General features: G+C 36.3%; 1 protein-coding gene across 1 annotated transcript in view; it reads left to right on the forward strand.

Annotated features, from left to right (window-relative positions):
• Positions 1–5,398: 5,398 nt before the first annotated feature.
• Positions 5,399–12,009, forward strand: part of LOC107030177 — a 10,403-nt gene continuing 3,792 nt past the window's right edge. Inside the window, exon 1 of the mRNA XM_015231551.2 lies at positions 5,399–5,783. Within this exon, the coding sequence (XP_015087037.1) occupies positions 5,399–5,783 (385 nt within the window). The remainder of the gene's footprint in view (positions 5,784–12,009) is intronic.

Here is a 12,009-nt window from a genome sequence, read left to right on the forward strand (position 1 = left end):
TAATTCTATAACTGAGGCATTATCGAGACCTAAAAGGGAAGAATGGTTAAAAGCGATGAAAATATAATTAGAGTCCATGAAAACTAACAATGACTGGGATCTAGTTGACCTTCATAAGAAACGTAAAGCTATTAGGAATAAATGGATTCTTAAAGTTAAACATAAATCGGATGGATCTATAGAAAGATACAAAGCGCGATTGGTTGCCAAAGGTTTTACTCAAGAAGTTTGAATAAACTATGAGGAAACTTTTGCACCAATTGTGAAGTTTACATCCATATGATTACTTTTAGCTATTGTTGCACATTTAGATCTAGAACTACACCAAATGGATGTAAAGACCATTTTTCTCAATGGAGAATTAAATGAAGAAATCTACATGGAACAACCAATTGGTTTCAATATTAACGGTCAAGAAAAGAAAGTTTATAAATTGAAAAGATAAATTTATGACCTAAAGCAATCTTCAAGGTAGTGGTATCTGAGATTTGATAAGGAGGTGATGTCATTTCACCATGATTGATGAAGACCATTGCATCTATGTAAAAACGTCCAATGGAAAATTTGTAATTCTTTCTCTTTACGTATATGATATTTTATTAGCTGGAAATAATTTGGAATATGTGAAAATTGTTAAGTCATGGCTTTCAAAATCATTTGATATTAATGATATGGGTGAAGCAGATTATATATTGGGTGTTAAGATCCAAAGAGATCGTTCCAAGAAATTTTTGAGTTTATCGCAAGAAACTTATATAAAGAAAATGTTGGACAATTTTTGAATGTATAGTTGCAAATCCATGGATACTCCTGTAAAAAGGGGTGAAACTTTAATCCTTGAAATGTGTCCAAAGACTGAAAAAAATAAGGAAGACATGTCTCGAGTTCCTTATTCTAGTGCTGTCGGGGCTTGATGTATTTTATTATATGTACTCTCCTAGACATATGTTATGTCGTAAGTCTAGTTAGAAGGTATCAATCCAATCCTGAAAGAGATCATTGGAAAGCATTAAAGAGAATATTTCGATACCCAAAGGGAACTACAAGTTATGCACTGTGTTATATTAGATCTTATTTATTCATAAGAAGTAATACAGATGTTGATTTGGCTGGTGACCGGGATGAGAGAAAATCAACATCCAGTTATGCTTTCTTACTAAATGGTTATGCTGTTTCATGGAAAAGTCAGAAGCAAACTTGCACAACTATTTAAACCATGGAATCTGAATTTGTGGCTTGTGCATCTGTAGTACAATAAGTTGTTTGGTTAAAGAGATTCTTTGAGCATTTGAGTATTGCAATGAATTCTAAGGGTTCATGATTCTATATTATGATAGTCAAGCGGCTATGACATGCACAAAGGATCCTAAGTATAACAGTAAGACCAAAAACATCGACATCAAGTATAACTTTGTGAGAGACGTAGTGGCAAATGTAGAAATAACTTTGCAATACATTCCTACACGTGAAATGATAGTTGATCCTTTTACGAAGACCATCTCTAGAGACTTGGTTGAAAACCATGTTAAGGCTCTAGGTTTATATAAAGTATGATGATATTTCAGTATTGTAAAATGAATTGATTGTAATAATACTCCCTTCTATATATAAAACAATTGAATTTATATTCAAATGTAGTATGCATATGATACTTTATTTAGAAATAAAGTGTGACGAACAAGTCACATGATTGACACTCTCTGTAATGCCTTAAAAAAACTAAGATGAACTAGAGCTTCGTGATTTTTTATTGAGTTAATTTTAATTTAAAATGAGTTATTAGTGTTCTTAGTCAATGTAAGAAATTTGGTTAAGTTCATGCGTCAAACGTCCAAGAACGCCCATGACGTTCGGAAGGTGTGCCTTAGAAAGTGCTTGTCTTTCTTCATGTGGTTGAGTGAGTTTTATGTGTTCGTTTTAATGAAAATTGATGTGGGATATTCTTAAGACCTAGATGACTTAGTTTAGGGGTTTAACATCCGGGCACGACCCTACTTAGGACCCACAAGGGGCCGTAGAGAAGGGCCCAACACTTAAGTCCAAAACTGCCTGGCGGTGTCCACAAATGGGACCATTCGACATCCAGTTGACCAACTGACGGCTCGTCTACTTGGTCCGTCGATTGAACCTGAAGGTCTTAAGGGTTCGAGGGCTCCAAACCCAACCAATGAACCCTCACCAACGGGCCGTTGGTTGACAAACGGTCCGTCGTTTATGAGTCGTCGATGGGCCTGTGAAAAGCTATAATTTTTTGCCAAGTCTTGGGGTGTTTGGCAAATTTACCCCAAGTCTTTTATGACCCTAGGACGTTCATTTTAGGGTTTATTAGGTATATTAAAGTATTTCAAACCCTAAGACCTCACTTTAGATGTCATTTCCTAAAACTCAAAACCCCTCTCCCTTAGAACTCTCTCTCAAGTCTCTTTGGAAGCTAGAAGTCAAGAAGAGCTAGAAGGGCTGTTGGTGGACAAGTTCTGCATCAAAATAATTGGGGTTTCTCTCATATAAGGAATGGTATCCATCCTTGAGTTCTCTTCCATTCAAGGAATCCCTTCTAATGGATTTTCAAAAAGGATTTTCAACCCTAGTTTCTTCTATCTTCAACTCAAAATATGGGTCTTGCATGAAAACATTTTGAATAACTTAATAATGATGTTTATAATGTTAGTTGATAATTTTAAGGTAAAAACATCAATTAAAACATGGTAAAGCTTTTCATCAAATGTTGGCTTAAGAAATAGGTTAAATGTGCTTAATTTTGTAGTCTTTGAGATTTGCTTTACTTATGTTGTTACTGATGTTTAGCTACATCCCTAAGGGCTAATTTATGATGAATTATTGAGTAAAATTCTATAGGTGATGGAAGCTAGGATTAATCATTAAGTTGTTTATTTTTTTAAAGTTTTAGTTATGAAATGCTCTTGAGTGGTATGGTCAACCTTTTTGGTGGCAGTGTTTACTTGATGACATTTATTATACTTAGTATGTATTATGAGTGTGGCTTTTATGGCCTAATATGTTAAATGAAGTGATAATGAAGATGGTTCTTGTGTTTTTTAATATGAAGCTTTAATTGCATGTTTGACTTAGATTATGCCTAAATGAAGTATATGATTATATGAAGCTTATAAGGTGTGTGATTTGATGAATGAAGGCGTAAAGCATGTATAGAAGTTAATATAAATGAAATGATGTTTATATGCAAGATGTTCTCACAAGTACACACACTTAAATGAATGTATGAAACTAAGTTGAGTAAATAGAAGAGTTTTGGTGGACACTCTTCGTGAGTTTAAATGAAGTGTTTAGTAGCAACCTCACTACATCCTAAGAGTTTTCTAAGATAGGTCGGAGGATGAATGCCCTTCGTGAGTTGAGATGTGGGTTCTCTAGTTATCCTTAACCTATAGTGTATAATGTTTAGAATCCGTGGGGGTTATGTCTAGCACCGAGAGGATATGAAGAAGAGGTGGTTACACTTCATGAGTTGAGATGTTGTATTCCAATGTACCTCTTGAGATGAGTACTCCTCATTAGTAGAGAATGAGTTACTTAGTATCAATCTCCTTATCCCTTAACTATGCGTCTGCATAGGTGTAGCTAGTGGACAAGCCATGTAAAAGGTAAGAGAATGACCTTATTCTAAGCAATAGAGGATCTCTCATCCGATAGGGGTTAATGTCGGCATACCATGTCTAGAGCTCATGGTCTATGTCGGATAAGCTAACTCCCACAAAAGCAATGAAAATGCTAAGTCTTCTAAAAGAGTGTACTACTTAGGGTAGGTAGTGGAATGAGACGCTATTTATCCATTGCATAGGTAGGCATTCCGAAATAGGTAGGCATTCCGAAAGGGTAGTCCTAGTGAGCCTTATGTGAATTGAATGAACTAGGTCTACAAAAAGAACGTACTACATAGGGTAGGTAGTGGAATGGGAGTTATCTATCCATTGCAATAATTAGACCTTTTGAAAGGGGAGTCTTGGTGCCAAGCCTTCTAAAAGAGTGTCCTACTTACGATAGGCGGTGGTATGTGACACAATCTACTCATTGCACTAAGTAGGCATTCTGAAAAGGAAGTCTTGGTGGGTTGTTTCGGTGTTCTTCTAATGTCTTGTCATTGAGTGGGGACTCGTTATCCCGAAAAGAGTAAGTCGAAAGGGGGTAGTATTGAGGATCACTTTGGTGTGTATTGAAGGAGGCATACGCATACTTCTTTCATGTCATACCTTGGTGAGTCTTAGGATAATCCTTAGTTAGGGAAACTCCGACGGAATTGAGTTCACTTCCTCTTTGCTTGGCCTCGGAAATTCACTCCTTAGAATAGGATTAGTTCCCTGTAAATGCTCAAATTGAATTCGCTGTAATATTTTGGAAGTTTACTATAAAGTGTGTCTTTTGGTTAAAATTATGGAAATTCTTCTATAAGTGTTAAATGATGACTTTTATGTTGTTTTACTTCTAAATTCATGAAAGTTCTACTCAATTTGCATGAAAATGTATTTCTATCAACATGTCCCTTTTTGCATTTTTTTTGCATATGCCATACTTAGTACATTATTTGTACTAACCCCATACTTTTCTGTACTCTATAAATATGGGTTGAAAGCTCTTTGGAAGACTTGAAGGTGACGCTAGGGAAATCTACTCTCTCAAGATTTGTTATGTCCTCATATATTCGCGGACATAGTCTATGTTCTCTTTTTTTATGTTTAGACTTATTATGTATTTTTCTTTCAACGTAAAGTGTCGTGTCCCTAAGATAATATATCGTGTCTTTTAGTTGGCTTGTGACGATGAGATTCTCTAAATATCTATGAAAGACTAGCTTTTTATTAAATGTCTTGAAAAGTTTTAATTCTGCACTGCTTTTCATGTCTTATGTAATGAACAATAGTTAAGGGCTTGTACAACACCCCAAAGGGTCATGTACGCCAGGTCATGATCCAATGGTTCTCCCTATCTTCTAGGGGGTACTTTTGGGTTGTGACAGACTTGGTATCAGAGCATAAGGTTATGGGAAATAGTTTAGGGTCTAAAAGTCTCACAAGCCACATCTAGTAGTATCTTGGTCATTGGTGTGAGTCGCGACACATCCATGGACAAGAGGCTATAGAATGATAAAAGTTTCACTTTCTTTTCTATTGTAATGTCGTGACTTAAAGTTGAGTCATAAAAGGTGTCTTTTCTCAACCTCTACTCTTTGTGTTAATAGGACATGAATACGGGGAGATCAATCACTTGAAGGGAGGAGGTAGGTATAGCTAATGAGAGGATCCCTCCCCGTGTTGACCAAGTTCCTATTGTTGTCCTAGAGAAAGAGAATGAGGAAGTTCCCTTTCAAGGACCTCAAGTGCCTCTAGAACCTCAAGAGCCTCAAGTGCCCCAAGTGCCTCATATGCCTCAAGCTCTTTTTGTTGAAGGAGATATGACTAATGCGAAGTTGAGGGCTTCCCTAATGAATTTGACCAAACTCATGACAGCTCAATCTCATGTTGTCAATAATCACTTTGTTTCTAAAATTAATCAAGGAGTTGGACCCCAACCTAATGCTAATACTCCCACTTCTAGAATTTGGGATTTCTTGAGGATGAACCCTCGCACTTTTCATGGCACTACGGTGGATGAATATCCACAAGGTTCAATAGATGAGGTTTTCAAACTGGTAGATGCTATGGGTGTGACCCCTAGGGAGAAAGCGGATTTAGCCTCTTACCAACTCAAAGATGTGGCTCAAGTGTCATTTGAGAAATTGAGTATTGAGACCCTTAGAATGAGGACCGGTTTATTAGGAGGAATTCAAAGAGGCTTTCCTATATAGATTCTTTTCCCTAGAATGGAGGGACAAGAAGATGGTTGAATTCATGAACCTTCATCAAGGGGGAATGAGTGTGCAAGAGTACTCTCTCAAATTCACCCAACTCTCTAATTATGCCCGAACCATGGTAGCCAACCCTAGGGCTAGGATGAACAAATTTGTGATGGGAGTGTCTAGCTTGGTGGATAAAGAATGTCATACGGCAATGCTTCTTAATGACATGGATATTTCTAGGATCATGTTGTATGCACAACAGTTTTAGGAGTCCAAAATTAGAGAGATAAGGCAAGAGGGTAAGAAGCCTAGATCGGATGATTCTAGTCATCAAAAACATAAGAAGAGGTTCTATCACCAATATTCTTCCATGGGAAACAAGGATAGGGCTCCAAACCAGCATTCCCAAGGTGGTGGCCACACTTTTGAGAGGACTAGGTGTACTACCTGTGGGAAGCAACATTTGGGTAAGTGTCTTTCCGGAATAGATAGTTGTTTTAATTGTGGTAGCAAAGGCCACAATATGAGAGATTGCCCTAGAATCAAATCAAGAGGGAAAGTGGTCAATCAAGATTCCTTAGATCCTAATGCTCCAAAGAAGAACCCTTCCTATGGGATGGGAGCTAGGAAGGATAACTAATCTGGAGTTGATAGTCGCGGTAAGTCTTAACTCCTTTTGATTGTTTTTTCATGTTATGAAATGAGTTTATATAGTTTTATACTTCATATGATCATGCCATCTTGATGAATTGCACAAAGAAAAAAATTTTGAAAAATTTGCATGTTTGACAGTGTTACAGTTATGTTCACTGTACGTTTTGTGAATTTTGAAACAAATTATTTTGTCTTTGATCAAAGTTTCAATGTGTTCAAGAGTGTTGTATATGAGCATTTAATGTTTTAAAGGCTATATCTTCCATAAAAGAAAGATAAGGATGAGTTCTAAAATTGTGGAGTTGATGTAACAGTTGCCTATGTTGCTAGTGTGTGAAAATATGAAATGGTGCTCCTTGCTAGTTGATGCTTTGATTTTGAGTATGTTGAGAATGATTTTAATGTTTTATGAGTTTCCAATGAAGTCCTTGATGGTCTTAAGGTTTTAGTGTCATTCGAGGACGAATTTTATTCTATATGGGGGAGAATGTAACGCCCTAAAACGAACTAAGGTGAACTAGAGCTTCGTGATTGTTTCTTGAGTTAATTTTAAGTTTAAATGAGTTAAATTAGTGTTCTTAGTCATTGTGTGAATTTTGGTTAAGTTCGGAGGTCAAACGTCCAATTACGTCCATGACGTTTGAAAGGTGTGCCTTATAAAGTCCTTGTGTGTCTTCATGTGTTTGAGTGAATCTTACGTGTTCGTTTTAATCAAAATTATTGTGGGATGTTCCTAAGACCTAGATGACTTAATTTATGGGTTTAACGTCTTGGTACGACCCCACCTGGGACCCACAAGGGACCCTAGAGAAGGGCCCAAGACTTATGTCCAAAACTTCCTTGCAGTGTCCACAAACAGGACCAATCGACATCCAGTTGACCAATTATCTGCTCGTTTACTTGGTCCGTCGATTGGACTTGCAGTTATGCAGGGTTTGAGGGTTGCAGACCCAACCAACTAACCCTCACCAACGGGGCGTTGGTTGATAAACGGTCCGTCTTTTGTGAGTCGTCAATGGGCATGTGAAAAGCTGTAATTTTCTGTCATGTCTTGGGGTGTTTGGTAAATTCATGCAAGTCTTTTATGACCCTAGGACGTTTTTTAGAGTTTATTATGTATATTAAAGTATTTCAAACCCTAAGACCCAATTTTAGATCTCCTTTCCTAAAATCAAAAACCCCTCTTCCTTAGAACTCTCTCTCAAGTCTCTTTGGAACCTAGAAGTCAAGAAGAGATACGAGGGCTGTTGATGGCCATGTTATTCATCAAAATCATTGGGGGTTCTCTTATCTAAGGTATGGTATCCATCCTTGAACTCTCTTCCATTCAAGGAGTACCTTCTAATAGATTTTCAAAAAGGGTTTCCAACCCTAGTTTCTTCTATCTTCAACTCTAAATATGGGTCTTGCATGAAAACGTTTTAAATGACTTAATAATGATGTTTCTAATGTTAGTTGATGATTTTAAGGTCAAAACTTCAATAAAAACATGTTAAAGCTTTTCATCAAATGTTGGCTTAAGAAATTGGTTAAATGAGCTTAGTTTTGTAGTCTTTGAGCTTTGTTTTACTTATGTTGTTATTGATGTTTAGCTACTATACTAAGGGATAATTTATGATGAATTATTGAGTAAAATGCTATAGGTGATGGAAGGTAGGATTAAAGGGTAAGTTGGTTTTGTTGTTTAAGCTTTAACTATGAAATGCTCTTGAGTGGTATGGTCCACCTTCTTGGTGGCAGTGTTTACTTAATGAAATTGATTATACTTAGTATGTATTATGAGTGTGGCTTTGATGGACTAATATGTGAAATGAAGTGATAATGAAGATTGTTCTTGCGTTGTGTATTATGAAGCTTGAATTGCATGTTTGACTTAGATTATGCCTAAATGAAGTATATGATTATGTGAAGCATGTAAGGTCTGTGATTTGATGAATGAAGGCCTAAAGCATGTATAGAAGTTAATATAAATGAAATGATGTTTATATGCAAGATGTGCTCACAAGTACACACACACTTAAATGACTATATGAAGCTAAGTTGAGTAAATAGAGGATTTTTGAGGTGGACACTCTTCGTGAGTTGACATGAAGTGTTTAGTAGCAACCTCACTACATCCTAAGAGATTTCTAAGATAGATGAAAGATTGAATGCCCTTCGTGAGTTGAGATGTGGGTTCACTAGTTATCTTTAACCTATTGTATATAATGTTTAGAATCCGTGGGGGTTATGTATAACACCTAGAGGATATGAAGAAGAGGTGGTTACACTTCGTGAGTTGAGATGTTGTATTCCAATATACCTCTTGAGATGCGTACTCCTCGTTAGTAGAGAATGAGTTACTTAGAAGCAATCTCCTTATCCCTTAACTATGCGCCCGCATAGGTGTCGCTATTGGGCAAGCCATGTAAAAGCTAAAAGAATGACCTTACTCTAGGAAAGTGAGGATCCCTCATCAGATAAGGGTTAGTGTCGGGATTCCAAATCTAGCTCTCATGGTCTATGTCAGTTAAGCTAACTCCCACAAATGTAATGAAAACGCTAAGTCTTCTAAAAGAGTGTACTACTCAGGGTAGGTAGTGGAATGGGACACTATTTATCCATTGCACTAGGTAGGCATTCTGAAAGGGGAGTCTTAGTGAGCCTTATGTGAACTGAATGAACTAAGTCTTCTAAAAGAACGTACTACTTAGGGTAGGTAGTGGAATGGGACACTATCTACAAGTAGACCTTCCGAAAGGGGAGTCTTGGTGCCAAGCCTTCTAAAAGAGTTTCCTATTTAGGGTAGGTGGTGGTATGGGACGCCATCTACTCTTTCCACTAAGTAGGAATTCCGAAAGGAAAGTCTTGGTGAGTTGTTTGAGTGTTCTTCTAATGTCTTGTCATTGAGTGGGGGCTTGTTCTCTTGAGGTGAGTAAGCCGAAACGGGGTAGTCTTGAGGATCGCTTTGGTGTGTATTGAAGGAGGCATATGCATACTTCCTTCATGTCTTACCTTGGTGAGTCTTAGGATAATCCTTAGTTAGGGAAACTCCGACGGAAATTAGTTCACTTCCTCTTTGCTTGTCCTTGGAAGTTCACTCCTTAGAATAGGATTAGTTCACTGTAAATGCTCAACTTGAATTCACTGTAATATTTTGGAAGTTTACTGTTAAGTGTGTCTTTTGGTTAAAATTATTAAAATTCTTGTCTAAGTGTTAAATGATGATTCTTATGTAGTTTTACTTCTAAATTCATGAATGTGTTACTTAATTGGCATGAAAATGTGTTTTTACCGACATGTCCCTTTTTGCATGTTTTTGCATGTCATACGTAGTACATTATTAGTACTAACCCCATACTTTTCTATACTCTTTAAGTGTAGGTTGGAAGCTCTTTGGAAGACTTGAAGGTGAAGCTTGTGAAATCTACTCTCTCAAGATTTGGTATGTCCTCATATATTCGAGGACATAGTCTATGTTTTCTTAGTTTTGATATTAAGACTTATTATGTATTTTTCTTTCAATGTAAAGGGTCGTGTCCCTAGGATATTATATCATGTCTTTAACTTGTCTTGTGACGATGAGTTTCTCTAAATATTTATGAAAGGATAGATTTTTTATTAAATGTTTTGAAAAGTTTTAATTCCGCATTACTTTTCATGTCTTATGTAATGAACGATAATTAAGGGCTTGTACAAGATCCCAAAGGGTCAAGTACACCCGGTCTTGACCCAAGAGTTCTCCCTAACTTCTAAGGGGTACTTTCGGGTCGTGACACTCTCACACGAGCAATCACCTCTGACGTCGAGGAACGTGAGGTGAAGAGATGAATTTCACTACTATATTATGACTTATTTTGTGAGCCAGACAAATGTTTCTAAAGAAAATGAGTTTAAAGATTACTGGAAAACAGAAACAAGAGTTAAACATCTTGGGTTGTTTATACCGAGATCTGTACAATGTTGGATAATTGGTATGATTTGACGCATACACCAATATAAGGTGAAAACATCGTAGCACGTGTTTAATACCATGTGTGTCTAGCGATCAACGGATCAATGAAAGAATATTTCCAGTTTCTTCATTGTGTGAGACCCAGAAAAGTTAAAATGACTCTTCAATGAAATACCCTTTGACCTTATGCTATTTCTTGAAATTTCAATCGTTGTTGGTACTTTAGCATGTTACAAATAGTCATGAATGATTCGGCAATGCAGAGCATGTCTAGGAAAGCAATTGAATAGGAGAAGATAGATTCAAGTAGAAAGGAAAGACATTAAATGAATAATAAATGTATATAGACAAGTCGGGTATTGCACTAACTATATTGACATTCAGTGTAATTGTGTGTATAAAGTTAAACATGAAATCGAGTTAACCTCTTTAAGAGGATGAAGGATCAGATAAGTAACTACTAAAATAGTGAATAAAGTCTTGGTTATTGTGAGTAATAATGTTCTTATGTAAGTAGTGAATTCCTTCCACATGTGATTGAACTCCTATGTCGAGTTTGTAAAAGCTTACGTGTAAGCTCTTGATGCTCACCGATTGCACGAACTATTTATCGTATGCATTGAGTGTCTAGTTGATGCTGTGTTGGTTTGGGTCTTGTCCACCATGTGCGAAGTGGGAGATATAAGTTTTGGGTCATGGATCGACCCGACCCAATATTTTATCTGTAAAATTGAGATAAGTTTTAGTTTAAAATATTGGGTGGGAACAGTTACTATGTAACTGCTCCAACGTACACAATCCAATATTTAAATACCGAAAACTTACGCTTAGTAAAAGGTGAAGAAAAAACAGAAGGGAAAAACTCTAAACACAACATATTTCTAAGAAAGAGACACTAACCGAAAGGATATATAGTTTGTGAATCAATAACCTTGTTTCCTTGAGATTCAAGTTTGGCTTGGAGCAATATTTCAAAGAAAAGGATTTCGTCAATTTTCCGCTGCAAAACTATAGGGTACACAGTCGATTTTTTTTAAAAAAATCCTACAATTATAGCATGGAAGAATCACATACGAGAAAATAGTTTACTTATAATCTGGATAGAGCAAAACTATCAATAAAACTAGTATATTTAAATATATGAATTATTAATTATTGTAAGTTAGTATTTTTTAAGGTAGCTTCCAAATTTTTTTATAGAAAAAATTGCAAGATGAGATTGTCGGTAACATTTATTTGTTTGCTAAATCTGTTTGTCATCAGTTTTGTGTGTGAAATTTATTTCTTGTAGTTTTGATTTTAAATAATGAATGGGTTCGTTGGATGGGTATAAAAGTAAAAGTTTTGGGAGGAAAATGGTGGCTGGTTACTTGGTTCTGTATATGGAGTGATGAGCATTAATGTTGTAATTATAAGTGAAGATTTGGTTGTAGTACGGACGGGAGTGTGTATATATAATCCGATTAAATGTAACGCATTGAGAAATTTAATTGAGTAAAAGGGTGGATGTACATGGTTGTGTGTTTAAAGGGTTTCTGGTTTGAGAGATGGTGTAATAAAGAGTGAATTGTTTTTATCCTAATTTACAGATTTGCATCATGTGTTAATA

This window comes from Solanum pennellii, chromosome 9, assembly GCF_001406875.1.
Source record: "Solanum pennellii chromosome 9, SPENNV200".
NCBI classification, from domain to species: domain Eukaryota; kingdom Viridiplantae; phylum Streptophyta; class Magnoliopsida; order Solanales; family Solanaceae; genus Solanum; species Solanum pennellii.